This window comes from Stegodyphus dumicola, chromosome X1, assembly GCF_044657685.1.
Source record: "Stegodyphus dumicola isolate Sdum_Otavi_A_Nest chromosome X1, ASM4465768v1".
In the NCBI taxonomy this organism is placed as follows: domain Eukaryota; kingdom Metazoa; phylum Arthropoda; class Arachnida; order Araneae; family Eresidae; genus Stegodyphus; species Stegodyphus dumicola.
In genome coordinates this window covers 188720451-188739909 of record NC_140780.1, presented here as the reverse complement: position 1 = coordinate 188739909, position 19459 = coordinate 188720451, and the positions used below count along the sequence as shown (strand labels likewise).

At 31.4% G+C, this 19459-nt stretch overlaps 1 protein-coding gene across 7 annotated transcripts in view; it reads left to right on the top strand.

The window, feature by feature from the left end:
• The window catches only part of LOC118204066 (regulator of G protein signaling loco-like), a 161924-nt gene that overhangs the window by 138638 nt on the left and 3827 nt on the right, over positions 1-19459 (top strand). Inside the window, exon 16 of one of the 7 annotated variants that reach the window (XM_085807051.1) lies at positions 2826-2857. The exons of 5 other annotated variants lie outside the window; for them this stretch is intronic. In XM_085807051.1, coding sequence (XP_085663177.1) covers positions 2826-2857 — 32 coding nt within the window. Of the gene's footprint in view, positions 1-2825; positions 2858-19459 lie in introns of those variants that run through there. One more of the 7 variants, XM_085807050.1, reaches the window with a different exon arrangement.

The following is a 19459-nucleotide window of genomic DNA, read 5'->3' as shown; positions in this document are numbered from 1 at the left end:
CATACATTATTATTATTATTTTTTAATTTTCAATCAGAAGGAACATGTTTCTGTGACAGTGAAACATGTGTGCTTAGCACTCCTTATTCACTGTCCCTGTCGATCACTATAGTAGTTTGCTGCACTACCAGTATCAATTATCACTAGTACTAGTATCCCACAATAGGTCACAATGATCAGCAACCACTGCTAGTACAATACTAGGAAACGTTCACCCAACAATGTATTTTATGCTCAATCATTAAATACATTTTGCTGTCTTGCCAGCTGTTTGTATACATCTATTTTTAATAATTTGCATGTATAAGCCACACCCCTTAATTTAATTTCAACATAGGCTGTCATTTCTATTTACGACCAAATCTCAAAAGTAATTTCACAATGACAAATTTTAGGTACCCAAGTCTTCAAATACATCAAAATTATAAACATTTATACCTTATCCAGGAATTTCTACCAGAGAAATAGCATGAATTTAATGATCAACACACCATTCAAATGATAGTAATAAAGAGTGGTTAATAATAACAAATACTGTTCATTAAATTATAGTCCATGTTATGAATTATGTGTGCTATTTAGTTTCATTAAAAGTAAATTCCTTTCATGGAGAATGTAATTAAAAAACAGAACAGGACTTCAACAGGAGACAAAACTGTCTAGACTGTTGACTGTTGTTTTAAGGATATTTCACTACTTTTTTTCTTTCTTGGAATTCATAAGAACATTTTCTCAAAAGATTAATCTTTTATTACTTATACAAAGCTTAAACCATTGAATTGACTATTGTGACTATTCTTAAATAAGTGAAAATATATTTTTTTAAAAGTAATATTTTTACTGTTAAAAAAAACAGCAGATTCTTGATATTGATTTGATGTTTTAGTAAAATTAATTCATGAAGTTTGTTTGGAAAGAAAATCAGCATTTGAAGCAAATAGCAATACAATACTTCCAGCTTTTTTAATAAATTTATTCTTAAATACAAAAATAATTAAACAAGAAAAAAATTATTATTTTTTTTTAAATATATAGATAGAAAGAAAGTAATAATAATTTACGCAGAAAAAATAAAATTTTTGCAAGTATGCATTTTTTAAAGAATTTTCATAATAAAATGAAAAATATTGGATAGGATCAATCATCAACAGGATCATACACAGCGTGCATAATCCTGAGCTTAACTTTCGCTTTAGGAGTTTCATCCATATTTTTCAATATAAATTGAAAAACTCATTAAAAAATGCATTAAAACCTCATTAAAAATGCATGTCATCATAGCAGATCAACTCTTTATTTCGTTCGGATACGATTACAACTCATTATTTTGTTCGGATATGATGTGTTCCATATTAAAAAAAATGTCGCCTTCGATGTGACAGCGAAATCGTCTAAAGAAAGCCGTTTCATTTTAGCTTTGCTCTGATTGGTTCGTGCTTATCCCAAACTCGGCGTAAAGTTGAAAACTTGGAACCCTATGCCACGAGCCCTAAACCAGATTCAGTAGCAGTGACTGGTTGCCTTGGCAACGGAGCTCGGCTTTAACCACTTATGCCCTTTACGCCCTCATCTGAACGGGGCCTAAAAGTCCTTAATTTTGGCCAAAATCGGTAGAAGGTCCTTAATTTTAATCATCAGAAATGTCTGTCTGTTTTTACAACTGCCATTTTGAGTGTGAATCATCATTTTGGAGGAATATATTTGGCGATTCACCGACATATATGGCTATCTTTTGAATGGGTTCATGGGTTATAAATTGTTCCTATTTCTAATATAAATGGTGGGGTACTGGAGTTTCTATGCAAGAAGTGAAACATATAAGCATTTCGGAATTCATTTTTTCTAAGAAGACAAACTGTTTAAGAATGCTTCTGAATTTGGCGACTTATCATCATTTTGGCTATTTTAAGATCAGTTTGTATAAAAAGTTTTTTCGACAATTGTTTTTAAAACATTGTAACGTTGATAAACTTCACTAAAATAATAGTAATATATTGAAATTATACTTAAAAATAACATTAAAATAAAATATTTTTATTTTTCTCTGTCATATTTTAAAGTTTTATTTTGGCAACTTGTAATACAGTATTTTGAGTCTGAAAAATAAACAAGGTATAATGTATAGAAAATGTATGTATAAAGCACAATTTACAAAACAGTTCTTAGCAAAAGCAAAATTAGCTATATAGTTGAATAAAAAATGTTTTTGTTAAAACTTTTTCATAGTAGGAGTTTTTCCAGTGTAATCATATCAGAATATTCAGAATATGCATCAGTTTTCTCTATAAAATTATTTTTACACTTTTTCTCTCCTTTTTTTTCCCCAAAAATATTTCTGGCTTTTTGCTGTTACAGAATTCGTTGGGATAATTTTTCTTTAGAATTTTAGACATTGGAGCTTCGAAAGTTTAAAAAAATTTGAAGGCAATATTCAGGGTTGTTCTAATCAGCAGGTCTCTCTCTAGACAAGCAGTGACAACATTCAGTCTTTTGTTATGAATCATGCTGATTATGATCTTACTTCTCATTTTAATCTATGAAACTTGATATAAAATCTACCTGCTATTTACTAAACCTCTAGACTGACCAAGTATGTGACAAAATGAGACATTAAAAAAAAAAAAAAAAAAAAAAAAAAAAAAAAATCAAAGCTAACTGTTAGTAAAATATAAATGTCACTTATCTTCTTCAAATATGTCCAACTATTATAAGTGTAAAATATTTAATGCTACTTGTAAATTGCATAAAGTTTATTTTATTCTCAAACTTTAATTAATTTCAAACTTTCAATGTTAATTTATGTTTAATAATAATTTTATTTTTAGAATGGTATTACAAAACTGAAATTGAGGCATAGGTAATATTTTTAATTGCATTTATTCAGTTCTCATTTGGTTCTCACCTTAATTTTTTTCATTAATGGTCCTTAAAAGTCCTTAATTTACGTGTGCAGAAATGTGTACGAACCCTGATCTTCCTTTTGCATTTTCTGTTTAAAAATAGCATGCTTCAGTATGGTACTTATTCTGTTAAAATTTCCATTCAAATCAGTTTAATTTCTATTCCATTAATATTTAAATTTGCTATGTTAGTTTATGGAGCCCGAAAAAGTTCTTAAATATAAAAGTTCTTTAACACGTTCTACTACTGCTGCTATCTACTGAGCTTCTTTAGTTGATAAAGCGACTACTGATTGTTTCCTTGTACTCCAACCCACAGAGTTTCTTTCATATAGGATGCATAGACTCCAACCTTCAGCAAACCTTGTCAGTAGTCAACGCGTGAATGACATTTTTACAACTTTGAAAATGTGCGCGTAGCGTATGTTGTAATTAACCATTCATTAATTTTAAATTAATAATTAATTGTAATCAATTTTATTACATTTAAAATCCATATACATATAAAACTGAATAATTAAAAATATACCTTGTAAATTATATGCACATTTAATTAGAAATTTTCTTTTAACTCCTCAAGCATTCACTAATAAAAAGTACTTCAAATCACTACTAATCATAGAAAAAATCAGAAGCTATAAATCATATCTTTATTCTGGATATGATTTCTACAGGGAAATAAAATTTAAATAACCAAGAATGATACATATAAGTATTAAACAAAATACGCATAATTTATGAATGCAAAGATTTATATGTAGCATGCTTAGCAAGCTTGATTTTGAGAATGTTTTTTTATAACACAGTTCTTCATTTGCCTGCATATTTATTTTTTCAATCAAAACTGCTTCAAGAGTTTTAAGACCTAAATTTGGTCGAAATTCCGTCTGATTTTTTTTAACAATAGAAAAAATTCTTTCGCAAGCTGCATTTGAATGAGGTATTATTAAGACAGCAAGCATTACAGAAGGCAATACTTTGTATTTAATACACCCATTCATATTTTTTAATTTGGCAATTTCTCCCCATGCTATATCAATACGCAAATGTACAATTTCTTTCAAATCATCTACTTGATACATGGAAAATTCAATTTCTACTTGATTAAGACATTTTTCATCAATAATGGATGGAAAAGTATTCATCAAGTAAAGAACAGATGAAAATGAGACTTCAGTTCTCAAGTTGATGTCAGCAACTTCAGCATGTTTTAGAAATGGATCACTCAGTGGAAATTTATCAATTATATATGAACATGCAGTTACAAAAAAAGCTCGCACAGAATTGAAAAATGATTTCACTTCACTTTCATTCAACTTGGCATTTTAAAAATATAGTCTTGTTTCCGCACCAATCACTAAATTTTCATTTTCTTTTTGTTTACTATACTTCTGAAATGGAATAGACGTTAGAGTAACATCTTCATTTTCTTTAGAAATTACTGATGGTTTTACGAATCTAACAAATAAATTCATTAAAAGTTCAAAAAGTTCTCTTCTCAATTTATGTATATAAGGAGCTTGTTGTTGCAAATTAATATTTACTGTTATAAACAAAGGCAAAGTATTTTTCAAAAATAACAAGTACAATTTGGTGGTCGGTGACTGTAAAATTTTTTTAATGTTTTGCAATCTCTTTCCTTCATTCTCACTGTTATCTGGTTTATCTCCAAAAAAATTTATCACAGCATCCCACTGTTCCAAAATCCTTGTTATAGATTCTAAAAGAGACAACCATCTCGTACTGCAATATTTCAAAATTTTATGAGATTTTGCATTCTGTCCCAAAATTTGTTGAGCAACTTTGAAGCTATGCTTCCGTTTCGAACTTTTCTCCAAGTAAAAATATATATCTATTATCAACATTTCAATTTCTGAGCCAATTAATTTTTCAGTAGCTTTTTTTGCAGCTATATGCAAGAGGTGGCACGGACAACCTTGGGTGATTATACTTGGTTGATGCATTTTGATAAATGATGCTACACCTTTAAACTTTCCAATCATATTACTAGCATTATATGAAGAAAATGATAAGCAATTTTTCCATTCTAAACCTTTGTTTTTAAAGTTTTCATTTATACAATTAAAAATACCTTCGCCTGTATTATTCGTGCATTCTAAAATAGAAATCAATGAAGTAATTATCACTCCCTTTTCTTTACTGTAGTATGTTATAACCAACGGGTACAGTTTGTTATCATTGTTATCATTACTTCCATCAGTACTTAGAGAAAATGATGTACTGCACACTGATTTTATAATATCAGCAACAGTATTTTCTGCAAGCGTTTTCACAATAGCAGCAGTTTTGGTATGACCGCAGCTAAATTTTTTTGCTATGGCAGAATCCGGAAACATTGCTTTGAAAATGATCCGAAACAGAAAGCGGTAGATTATGTTCAATTAAAAAACAAACAAAATAGCATTCGGCTTTTATAGGATCTGTTTCATCATCTTTTATTAAGAAATTTGTTATTTCTTTAGATTTTACGGTGCCAAGTTCTATATGCTTTTGAGAAAGCACATGCCGTTTACAGTCATCTTTTCCGCCATGAGCAACTGAGAAGTCTTTGTTGCATACACTGCAGTGTGCGTGATTCACAGAAATTTTGGACGCTTTAATGCATGGAAATTCTGAAGAATATGAATCTTTAAACTTCTGCTTTGATAATTTTGGCTTCTTCGTTCAAGGCAGCATTATGATTAAAAATCTTTCACCTGATTCACAGTTCACAAGACATACGCTAAGCTCTCGCCGTAAACTACACAATGCAGCCGAATGCAGCCTAAACACGCATCAGCGAGGAACCTGGGAGACAGACAATTGGGTGGAACTATTGATAAGTCGTTAACGGTTGGAGTTACTGATCTACGATTGGCTAATTCTTCAAAACTAGGAACGCACTCAACACGTGATATATGATAACACGAGTATTCAGCCAATCATCGGATGAATTAGTTGGTTCCGTTTTGCGTACTGGTTCTCCTGCTCTTGTTTCTGTAAAATCCGTAGTTTTTTCCATACTTTTCGTAGCTCGTAGTTTTTCATGAATTTCCGTAGAAACTACGGAGAATCCATAGTAGTTGGAGTCTATGAGGATGACATATCCATTAGTGTGGATTTTTGACATGTCTGCTTTCAAGACTAGTAGCAAATCTCAGTTCAGGACAAGTTTTATTATATATAACAGATTACCAATTGCTTCTTTAAAGGAAATCAGATTTTCGTACCACACTATATACTTTTGATTGTATGCCTGTTTGGGTATCAGGTTCTTGATATATAGTCATTTCATATTTTCCAAAAACATTTAGTAAATATCTTTGGTTTAGCCCTATTCATTTTCATTCATCTAAAATCATTTAGGAGTCATTTATTATTTTAAATGCATATCTATGACATTTGATTTTAATGAAACCTTTTACTTCATAGAAATTTTATGAAGCAATCACTGCAACTAAAAGAGCTTTTGTTAGTCCATAAAGATACTTCTGTAAATTTAATATTTTATTTCCATAATTTTATTATTTTCTGCTTCACTTTGATATGAAACTTTCTAAGTTCTATTACTAATTAAAGCTTCTTTCTTCTTCAAAATAGCTTCTAAACATCTTTACCTTTTCCTATTATTGCTTTCCTGATATGACATTATAAAGTGTCTAAACTTTGATAGTGATTTTCTAACAGGTCACTTTTCATTTCCAGCTTCATTCTTATTTTCACCTTTTAGACCATCATCTTTTATACTGAAAATGCTTTTATCTGGATTATTTTCTAAAGTTTCATTTTGATTTCCTTTCCACTGAAGTATTTTTATGAATTTTTTAAAACATAACATCTGTGGGTACATTTTTCCTCTTACCTTTCTCTCTCATAATCGATATGCATGTGTTTGTATTTATCAAATTTATACTTCTTATTTTATCGATCAAATTTACTTACTTGAGCATATGCAATATTTCCAAAGATTTTTATATTTAAATTAGGCTTTTGTTTATTCCATTTTTGTTTATTCTAGTAGTGTTTGATTTATTTCTGCCTTTTGAATTATAGTGAAAAGGAGCAGTATATTCCAGAGTAATTCCTTTGTTTTTACACTTTAAAAATTTTATAATAGTTGTTTTCATTTCTTGTGCTAAATGATGCTAAGATTTGTTTGCTGTTTCTATGTGAGCAAAAAAATGTAAATAATATAAGTAATAAAAAATATTTCCCCTTCGTACTATGCACGTATTTAACCATACAACTGTTGGGAAGACTCAGATAACCGGCACTTGGCGCAATTTTTTCCGCCATCTTGAATCGGCGAAAATTGCCAAATCCTCGGAAGGATTTTTTTGACGCCAAGAGGGAAATGACGTGAAAAGACGCTTTGCAAAATTTCTCTCTTGATCCCGATATAGTGGAGAAACCCATGCTAGGCGAAAATCGCCTGAGGCTAAATACAGTGACGCACTTGTGTTAAAAAAGGTAAACAATGCACATAGAACTAATTTAGTTATTGATGTGGTTAAGTTAATGTACATACTTTTTTCACCTTAGTATTTTAGATTATGATATATATAACTCCAACATTATTACCATTTATACTTCTCTTTTTAATTCTGACCATTAATTTCTACAATTATCCACAATAATAGTTAAATATGTTTAAAAATATGGTCTTCATATAAATGCAGTAAAGATCATGCAAATGGAATATTTATCATGCAAGTAACGTTAAAAATTTGAAAGATCAAATATACATGAATTTACTATTTAAAAAAAAATAATACTTTCATTTCACACATTACATTTTATGTTGATGAACTAAACCGATCGTTATAGATTTATTTTTGCTCTTTATATTAAAATAACCTTATGTCAGCATTTATATAGAATAAATAATTTATGTAAAAACATTCACATTATATTACAAATAAAATAAATTAGATAAATCAGTTAAATATTAAATTAAATGTATTATTTTTAAATTAAAAATTATGTTACATTTAAGCTAACAGTATATCAAACTAAAACACTGGTAACATACAGGAATAAAGGTTTAGTAGTAGACAGAAGAAAATGCAGAAATAAATATTAATAACTTCTTAAATTGAAGAAATTACAAATATTCCTAAGTTACAAAAATAAAAATTTTAATATAAATAAAAAATAGTAATTCAAATATGCAAATATCAATAGATTGAAATAGATAAAAATTTAATTGAAAAAATGCTTGCTTTTGCAGCTGATTCCTTTTGAAGTGTTACACACAGAGCATCGAACCAAAATAATCTAGGTTCAAAGTTCATGGGGTTTTGCGCCTACGTCATTTCGCGAAAAATCAATTCCCAGTTAATAATCAATATTTCGTAGAAAAATTTGTTTGATCAAAATTGCTAACATAAACACTAAAAATGTATATAAATGTATTATATATTTTTATTTGTTAACATAATTTCGCATTAATAAGTAACAGATATTTTTCGATAATAAAAGTTTTTGCAAAAATTAAATTTGATAGATGGCTGTGCAATAACACCCATATACCATATACTTAAATATTAAGTAAATAATTTTAAAAATGTGCCCATGCGAACGATAAGTGAGAAAAAGACCATATGTTATCTACTTTGTTGTACTAATTATAAGGGTAATTAATTTGTAAGTTCATTAAGTTATTTAGAAAATAATTTACAAGGTAATTAAACGACAACTAGAAGCGCAGTATAAATATTATTTAAATAATTATGAATTAATTTCGTAATACTTAGTTATTTAATTTTTAAATCATTAATAATTTTATTTTCTGAAATGTTTTTAGTCTAGTGAAAATAGCGTATGGTTTATGGCAACTTGAAGCCCATCTCCGGTAATTAAATAATTATGATTCTAATAGTATTTAGACATCTAATAGATTTTAATAGTCTAATAAATAATAATATTTTGTTCTAATAAAATAATTAAATAGTGAATGATCATACGGAACAACAAACAGCATATGAGCGTACGCGCCACGTCTACTGACAATGTTACATGACCAGCACGACGATTCATCTGCAAAGTCACATGACAGCCAAAGCAAAGTATTTACATATAGAAAGAAAATATCCCTTCGCTTCTCCCTTTCTTCCTAGCGTAGTGAAGATCTAAACTAGCAACCTAAACTATCCTCCCACTTTGTGGCGCGTGTCGCCCAAGTTGGCGAACGCGATTTCAGGAAGTTCGCCAGGTGCCGGTTATCTGAGTATCCCCCAACTGTTATATCTGAGTGTATGCAATATTTTTAAAATTTAGTGGTACAGTACAAAGTCTGAGATCCGGACATCCAGTATCTGGAATGATCTAAAATCTGGATCTCTGAGCAATCACCAACTTTTTTTATTTATTTATGTATCTATTTTGTGTGTAAGTGCTTTACGCATATGCATTTGACGGCCCCCCCAGCACACGTGCAGAGTCCGATTCTTAATTTCACTTCAGTACTAAATACCTCGTTATTGAAGAATCAGTCATTTTAGCATAAATTTGTTTGATCAGTAATTTGGCTCCGTAGCTGCACTCCGATGCTTGCTATACATCTCAAACCGAAAGGTTCTACTTAGATACATCACACACTACTAATATTTTATATCCCTGAAAACAGACAACCTGGCGAATCATTATTTATTATATTTTGCTTTCATCACTGCTTGTTTATTAATACATGGCAACTTGAGTAATGACTCATGTAGTGATGCCTAAACAATTTTTTTATATTAACAATTGAATAACAAAGAGTATGGTAACCTTTTATGTTGACATTACTCTTGGAAATGATTGCAGATAATGTACTAAAAATTGTTGACAGGAAAAATGTAACAAGCATTTCTTTCCATATGCTAAAAATAAATTTTGTTAATGATACTCATAGCCCAAAAGATTACATTTAGTGCTATTTGAAATAAGAATAACTCATTTGTTATTCACATAAACCCAGAACCAGCGCCAGAGCTCATATGGCCGTACCGAGTGGCAAAATTTAAGGAAATGCAGCTTGGTAGCATGAATTTAGAACGTGCAGAGACTGAGACTGCATAAGGCGCTAAGATTTCTGGAGCCGACCCTCAATAAGTCATGTATCATGGAATTTATTTATTCAGTACTTAGATAAGCCTTAAGCATGTGTAAGGAATAGGCGTAAATACAGGGTGTTTATAAAGTCCCGGACCCATTTTGATGTTTAATAACTCATAAAATAATAAAGATAGATTAAAATTAATAACATAAATGGTTAGATGGACTCGGAAAAGTTTCATAACCTTTGTCAATGAACTTCCATGTGTGCCCCCTTTGTCGCACGGAGAATATCAAGTCAATATTCAATTTCACGCCAGGTACCGGCAAGCTTGTTGGCATCCACAGAGGCTATTGCGGTTGTAATTCTGGCTTTTAGGTCATCAATGTTCCCCTTTGTGATACTCTTCTCCTGCCAAATCTAGAGGACGACCTTGCAAACTGGATAAAGGAGCAACGAGGAAAGGGAATGGCAATTTCGACTGTAAAAATTCGCTTACAAGCAAAATTTATAGCAAAGTGAATGAACATATATGATTTCAAAGGAGGTGTAGCAGATTTATGAAAAGAAAAAATATTTCTGTGCGTACTAGAACAACAGTCGGGCAACAATTACCAATAGACTGGCAGGATAAAAAGTCATCTTTTCTAAAATATGTGACAGCTATTATTGACAAAAAAAAACTTCTTCAGTTGCAGATAATAAATATGGATGAAACGCCATTAGCTTTCGACTCTCCTGCAAACAGAACTGTTGATGAAACTGGTGCAAAAACTGTATCTGTGTTTATGACGGGGCATGAAAGAATGTCATTTACATGTGTGTTAGCTTGTGCCGCAAATGGTGAGAAGCTAAAGCCAATGATAATTTTTAAACGAAAGACTATTCCGAAGGGAGATTTTCCCAATGACGTAATTATTTGTGCAAACGAGAACGGCTAGATGTGCGAAACAATCGTGCATGAGTGGCTACAAAAAGTTTGGCAGTGTCGTATGGGATTTTTTTTTCCAACCAAAGGGGTTATTGATAATGGATTTCATGCGTGCTCATTTCTTTGAGTCAGTGAAAACCAGATATCAAAAATTGTCTACGACCGAAGCAATAATTTCTGGTGGTTTGACAAAAATCTTACAACCATTAGATTTGTCAGGTAATAAATCCTTCAAAGCTGAAGTCCGAAAGTGGTGGGAGTGTTGGATGAGTGAAGGATTGCATATGTAAACCAAAAGTGGTAAAATGCGTAGAGCATCTTATGAAGAAATTGCAAAGTGGGCAAGAAGTGCGTGGAAATCGGTAGAAACATCGTCAATAATAGCAGGGTTCAAAGAAGCTGAAATTATATCCTTAGATAAAGAGACTGTAAACCAAGAGAATGAATGTGACGATCTGGAAGACTTAGATCTGGATTTACTAAATCTTTTTAGTTCAGATAGTGAAGAATCAGATTTTGATGGCTTTATATGATGTATAGTTTGCTGTAATTCATAAGTAAAATTTAAAATTTCCTTTTGTCATCCAAATTTAATATTTCGTTGTTGCAACATTTTTTATAATATAGTCTGAGTATTACAAATATGGACTTCTTTAGTGGGTAAATATAAGTATATACATGAAGGTAAATATATTTTCCACATTTCTTACCTTTAATTTGTTTTTGAGTTATGGTTTCATTTCATGCATTTTTCTTAACTGGTATGTCATATATCAGGACTTAGGTTGAGTTTTTGCATCTATACGGCCCACGACAATGTCACGCGCAATTTAATCTATTGCAGCGTTTCTGTGTAATTTTAATTCTTTTCCCACCATTTTTCTCGAGTGCGCCGTTTACGCTGATGCGGCCTTTCTTCTGGAAATTACGGTAATTGAATTTATTCAGTTCCTATTTGCTCATAGGTCCTTAATTTTTTCATTAATGGTCCTTAAAAGTCCATAAAAGTACTTAATTTTCGTGTGCAGAAATGTGTACGAACCCTGTTATAAATGAATATAAAATTATCAGATGCTAACTGTACCAGTCCAAGTTTTTCTAATTTAGTTTTTATTTTCATATACCAATTTCTACCCGATTGAGGCAACCCATAAATACTTTTCTTCAATTTACATACTTTTCCTTCTCCAATCAGTTTTTCATAACCAGGTGGAGGAGTCATATACACATCCTCGTTTAAGTCACTGTACAAGTATGCTGTTTTTACATCATAAAATTTAACAGTCAGGTTTAATTTAGCTGAAAGTGCAAGCAATAATCTAAAACATTCAGTGTTAACTACTGGTGAATATAATTTTTTATAATCCTTATTTTTTATTTGATTAAACCCAGCCGCTACTAATCGCGCTTTATGTTTTACATCCCCAGAGTCTCCTTCCTTCAAAGTATACACCCATTTAATTTTTACTAATTTTGTTTTTTCAGGCCTCTCTACTATTTCCCACATTTCATGTTTATGTAATGAATCTAATTCATTTTCCATTGTGGATTTCCAGTCATACCAATTAGCACTTTATTTTGCTTCTGAAAAATCATTCGGAACATTACTGATTATACTTGATGCTAGTTGTTTTGATTTGAGCCTCTCGGATCGTTTTAATGGTATTTCATTTCCATATTTATTACTTTTTTCATAGCTATCAGATGTTTGGCCTTTATTCCACCTGTCATCAACCCCGATACAACTGCTCATGTTGGCGATTTCGAAGTTCAGTGAGTCACCGTGTTCGCTTGCTTGAGTATTTTTCGTAACAACCAATTTGAGGTGTGGTTTTTGATCTACTTCATTTCCCTTTTCTTTTAATTCTTCAATATCCCAAGTTATTTTCCCCCATACAATTACTACCTTTTAAATATTTGTTAAATTTAACTGATTGTTCTTCAATTATTTTATTACTTACTATATCATAAATACGATATCCTTTTCTTTCTCTAGCATGTTCTAACATTATCCCTCTTTTCCCTGGTATGTCAAATTTGTTTCGCATTACTTTCGGAATGTGAAAGTATGCCACACATCCAAACTTTTTTGGATAGTTTAATTTGGGTTTTTTACCAGTCCAAATTTCTAAAGGAATTTTTTCCTTTCCAGGGTGTTAAATTTGATACTTGAGTAGTACTAAAATTAATTGCATCTGCCCAGAATTTTACCGGAAGCTCACTCTCATGTAGTAATATCCTACCTCTTTCCAAAAGCACTCTGTTTGCCCATTCAGCTTTCCCATTACTCTCACTGTTATATGGAATTTTTTTTTTTCATGTAAAATACCTGAATTAGCAAGATAATTATCTAATTGTTGATTTACAAATTCTAAACCATTGTCTGTTCTCAAACGTTTAATTCTTTTACCAGTTAAATTTTCATACTTAGCTTTAAATTTATAAAATGTGTCAAATACTTCACTTTTAAGAAAATAAGTAAAATACATTCCAGAAAAATCATCCACTAAGATCATAAAATATTTAGACCCACCAATTGATTCAGTTTGAACAGGGCCACATAGATCCAAATTAATTAATTCTAAAATTTCTGAACTCTGAGTAATGCCAATATTTGGATGACTTTTTCTAGTTATTTTACTTATGTCACAATTTTCACACTTAAAATCACTTACATCATTAATATCAATGTATTCTTTCATTTAAGCATATATTTTGGATTTAAATGGCACAATCTACTATGCCAAAGTTCATAATTATTACCAGTACAATCATTAGCAATGCAAGATTCAGAATTATAATATGGTTCTAAATTAACTTCAAGCCTACCTTAAATATTCTTAAATGCTTTAAAAAGTAATTCATTACACACTAAAAACTAATACAGAATTATTCCTCGATTCAATTTTACATCCTTTATCCATTAAGGCAGTGAGTGACAATAAGTTATTTCTTAAATCAGGAATATAACTAACATTACTAATAGTTAAATTAATAAAATTATAATTCTTTTTAGTTATAGTTTTTGCTCTAACAGTACCAATACCTTCTGAAAATATTTTTAAATGTTTACCTGCCTGGTAAATCTCCTTCACCTTTGGTGTAATATTCTGAAACCAAAAGAAGTCCTTTGCTATGTGTCCAGTTGCACCACTATCCAGCAACCAAATTTTATCACATTCATCATTTTTTCCACCCGTAAGTTGAAGAGCAAAATCACTTTCTCTTTCATCAGAACGAGATGAAACGATCACACTTGTAGGTTGTGACTTCGTTCTTTCCTTGTTACCTTTGGATAACTCACTTTTTGGATTCTTGTTTCTATAGCAGTCCTTCGCGTTGTGACCAGGTCGTCGGCAAGTGTAACAAATTCTTGGCTTATAGTTTTCATTCCTTCTTGATATGAACACCTCTGCGTTGGTTCCATCAGGTCGTTTTCTGTGCATTGAATTGTGAACAGACTCTTCCTCACGGAGTATTCTGAGTACTTCATCAATTGTTTTTTCATGCTGAGTTTTTACAATTTCCCTAATTTGAGAGAATTTTCCACGAAGTCCACGGACTGTGTAAAACATCAGTTCCCGAGAAGATACATCTAGTCGTGGGATTGGCACTTAGTTTCTATTCCTCTCGCTCTTGCGATATAATCATTAGCCGACTCATGCAACTTCATTTCTAAATTTTTTAACTCATTACCAGCATCTAATTTTTGATCTTCGGCTTGTCCCGTAAATGTTGACTTTATTTTTTCCCAAAGAATTTTTGCATTCTCTTCTGTGGAGAACTGAAGTGCCTTTTAATCCGATAGTGAAAGTTTTATATATGCTACAGCATCAGCGTTTTTCTCATTCCACAATCTTTCATCTTTCTCGTCTAAGTTTTCTGCTTTTACTGTCGAAATTACCAAGTCAAGTCTTTTCAGTGATAAGGCAGCTTTAATTTTCAGTGACCAAATAAAATAGTTCTCTTCAGTTAATTTGGGAACTTTCCACTTCTCCATTTTTGGCTTCCACTAAGACAGTTTCGGTTTCGACTTGGTATGTTATATCCAATTCTTCTTGACAAAACCACGGAGCTACTGCCATTTGTTGTTCAGAGGCCAATATTTAGAGTAGCAAAGCCATCGTAGGACAACACACTTTATTTACATGAATAATGAATAAAAAGATCACACAGGAAATCATACTGACCATCACACAGCAAATAACATCTCACCATCTCCATACGCTCGAATGACGGATGTGTCGGGAGAAGAGACAGCTGCGGCATCATAATTAATACACATGCACATAAGAAAAAAAGGTTCGCTCGCCTCTACCCAACAGGAACAATGTCTTGAACATTTTGCGAATCGAAAATAAATGATTAAGTCTTAGATGAGATACGTTCTACGAATCAAAAACATTTTCTCACGTTTAGAATGTAATATATGTAAGTTGTTATGCTTATCTCAACAAATGCTCAAATTTTTTTTCTTTGTTGAAATTAATAGATATTTTTATTAAACTAACTCCAATAAAACGTAGAATTTTATTTAATTTTTGTGTTTGAATGTTAGCTTCAAGAGTGGAGCTAACAAACAAGTTACAAGGTCTAATCATTCACGGAAGCATACAAATTGTCAGTGACCTTCTGTAAGATCGCTGGTGACTTCTCACTAGTCAACTGAGCCAGTTCTCTTAGAAAGTCTTCCACGAAGGCATCCCCCCCTCAGCCTGCAGTACTCCATACACCAACCAAACTAAACTCACTAATCAATATGATGTTCAGTAACAATAAGGGTAAATTTTGAAACCTTTTATTCAAGAGAACTATTTACAGGAGTACACCTCGTGTTTAAAATATAGATCACTGCTTATGGTGTTATGTTACGTAGAAATGAAGAGACCACCTAATATTTACCCAAAGTAAGTAGACATTAGCTCTACGCTTTGACTAGAAAACCAACAACCTTCCGGCTTTCTCGAGTCATGATGAAATTGTGACTCCAGCCAAAATTGCAAGTTCTGCCACCGGGCATTAAATTAGATCAAGTAAAATGCATTATATTACATGGTATACATAGCGATACATAGTTGTACAGGTGGATGTTTTATGGTGCTATTTATTGTAATGGGTACAGGCATCATGTTCCAGGACATTACATACTCCAGTAAATTGAGACGTGATGAAGATGATAAATGCGTGATGTAGATCAGTGTTTCACAACCAACGGTTCACAAGAAATATTTGCCGGTCCTTGAAATATCCAGCTGTCTGCCTAAAAATCGTGCTAATGGGTCCGCGAGAACAATCCAATTGAAAGACACTGATGTATATGATGTTCTTTTAGGGTGTGTTTGCAGACATGATCTGCTTACATCAGTGTTTACTATCAAAATTATGTTAGCACTATAAAATTATTTACAAAGCATACTTCATTCTGCATATTTATGCTTACTGCTTGCATTTAAATATTGTTGTATAGGACATTGTTATAATTAAATTATTAAATATTGTATAGGTGCTAATACTTTAGCTGTTCAGTATTGACGAATGAGTTGCTAAAGTATCAGTGCAACCATACAACAATACTTAAATTGTTGTATTGATATTTTAACAACTCAATTGACAAAATATTGAGTTGCTAAAGTATCAACACAACTAATAAACTTAACATTGCAAGGTAATAAATTAAATAGACGAATTCAAGATTAGCCTAACAGGTTTTCTCAGACAATTAACTTACTGGCACAGTTAATGCAATGCCCACAAATGGCTAAACCCGGACAGCAGAAGTCGACGTGGCCAATTCTTGCATTCCCTTTCGATCTCAAAAGCTTCACCTTAAATACCCTTAACTCATTTGCATCTTAAACATGTTTACTTACATTCTGGTGAGGATACGGAAAGTAGAATTAACAGTACAGGCTGAAATAATACATAACAGGATAGTGTTTTCTTCCTTCTTCCAGCATGCCTTTATGGGGTAACAGTTTGCTCACTCGATGCGTATTCGAGGGGTTTAGGTTAGAGTCCTGGCAAGCACAATGCTCATTTTTCACGTCTCCAGCATGGCGCCTGAACTAAAAAAAAGGTGGTAGATGATGATTCTTCCCCACCGGGATTTGACGACTGGGTCTCTTAATCTTCAGTTGTCTTTAAAAGGGTGAGTATATAAGGTATTTTCTTCCTCCTTCCAGCATGCCTTCGTGGTGTAACGGTTAGTACAATCAGTGCGTATCAGACTAGACCAGTGATTCTCAACAGTTTTTCCCTTATGTGCCCTTTTCACCATTGCTAAACGATCATTCAATCCATCCTTCCCCAAACTTGAAAAGTACATATGCGTTTTTTTTAATATGGATTATTTTTAATGCATTTTATAAATTAAACAAGTATAAAAAATGTTGATAAATACCAAAAATTTGAACAAAAGTGTTTTTTTATATTCATAAACTAAAATCTAAATACTTAACAGGTAAAGAAAAGGTTGACTAGATTACTGTCTGAAACTTTGAAATTCCCCTTAGGGGTATTCCTCCTGACTGAGGACCGATAGTCTAGACAGAATTAGTTTTTGATAGTTGACTGAATGTATAGATAATTTAATTTGTCGCACTCTTCTATATTCATTTTTGTTATATAAAACTTCGGATTACCTGCATGTTTTTTGAAAATAAAAGTTAAGACACAAATTAAAAAAAAATTATGTTTAAAATTTGATGCTGAATTCCTGACTTCCTGAAAAATTTTACGAACAATAATTATTATGATTAAAAATGAAATTTCAAGTGGGAATGAAATAAATTTATCTAAAATCCAAGTTGTCAAAATTTAACTAGATTATTTGAAACCGTGCTTTTAGTTCACAATGAAAACAGTATTTGTGATAGCACACACAAATGTTTACTTAATCATAGTAGAATACGGTACTTTTATCTTTCTCCTTGAAATGATGAAAATTTACGTGCATTTTATACTCTTTATAATTTTGTAGAATTAAAAGTTATCAGTGTGGCCAGTATTCCCTTTCACCTATGTCAGACTTATACGAGGGCACTTCCATTTGTCGCATAAATATAATAACAAAGTTACACATACGTGTATATGTTTATAATTACATTATTTTGATTGACTCTCTTAATTCAGCAAGAGCCCAAAATTAAATGTGTTCCTCTACTTAAATTTATTGTTCAATTATTTGTTATTAATTTATTTTTTTTATTTTATCTTTATTCATTAATCTACTTTGTGCAGCTGAAGAAAAAAGGGGAAAAAATATTCATTTTAATGTAGCATATATATCAGTGTGGGTTTTTGTTAGTGTGGGCTTTTATCAACGTGGGCTTATACCTATATGGGCTTATACCTATATGGGCTTTTATCAATGTGTGATTTTATCTGTGTGGGCTTTTATCAATATGCGCTTTCATCAGTGTGGGTATTAGTCGCGTGAGCAATTATCCTAGTGGGGTCTTTTTTGTGGGCTTTTGACACGTGCATTTTCATCCAGTGGGCTTTTGTCTGGTCACCCCAAATATGTGTAGTGAACGATGGCTGGATTTTTTGGTGATAGCATGAATCTGAAGGTTTTTGTATTTCGCAAATTTTCTAATTAATGGATTTTGTAACGAAATGTGGGGAAGTGGTAATATATGAAGATGATATAAAAGAAATTTTCATTGTGATGACAATGCTTCTCAATCATTAATCAATTACTGGATGGCAAAATTTGTAGTATGGTTCTAGATCCAGAAAATACCACTACTGGTGAAGAAAGTGGCAGAGAGGTTATTGAAAGCAAAAGAAATTTGATTGACAAGTTAAAATTCTAGACACGGCAGTTACAGGATTTCAACAATGGAACTTTGTAACTGAACAAAAAATTTTGGTTTAATCCTAGTATATGGTACACACGGGATTTAGCGACATTATTATGAGCTTTAAACGCAACATTTATGATGAGTAGTAAATGGGTCATTTTGGTGTGGGCAAGTTTTCAAAATCACGCCAAGGCAGTACCATATGCTAGCACAAAAATGAAGCAACTTAAACAATGTGAAAGAAATGCTTAATAAAGTAAACAAATAAATATGAAGTTTTTGTTTTTCTAAATTTTGATACCCTTGATCATAAATGCTTCATTATTTCATAAATCACAATTTCATATTTTTAATTTTATTATTTCTACGTGTCATCTTACTAGATTTAAAATGATGATCCAATACCTGGAAAAATTCGGAATTGCGGAAGTCCTGACGAGTCCAGATCTCCGTCTTTGTACTGTAGTAATGAATATATAGGTCAAATATAATTATTATATTAATTTAGAATTCCTACCAAAAAATAAGCATTATATTTGCAGATTTTTATGCTGATTTTTGTTGCTTGAATTCTAAATTAATACTTGTTCGGCATGTTATTTTATCTTAATATTTATTGTACTTTACATATTTTAGTTTGAATGATACCATCATTCAAAACTTATTAATTAAAATGTTCTAATACTTAATGCACTTTAAAGATGTTCTTTTATGCATTAAAGCATTTGTTTATCAGTTTGAAATGTCTGTTAGAAATGAAAAAGTGAAGTCATACATTTGCTGA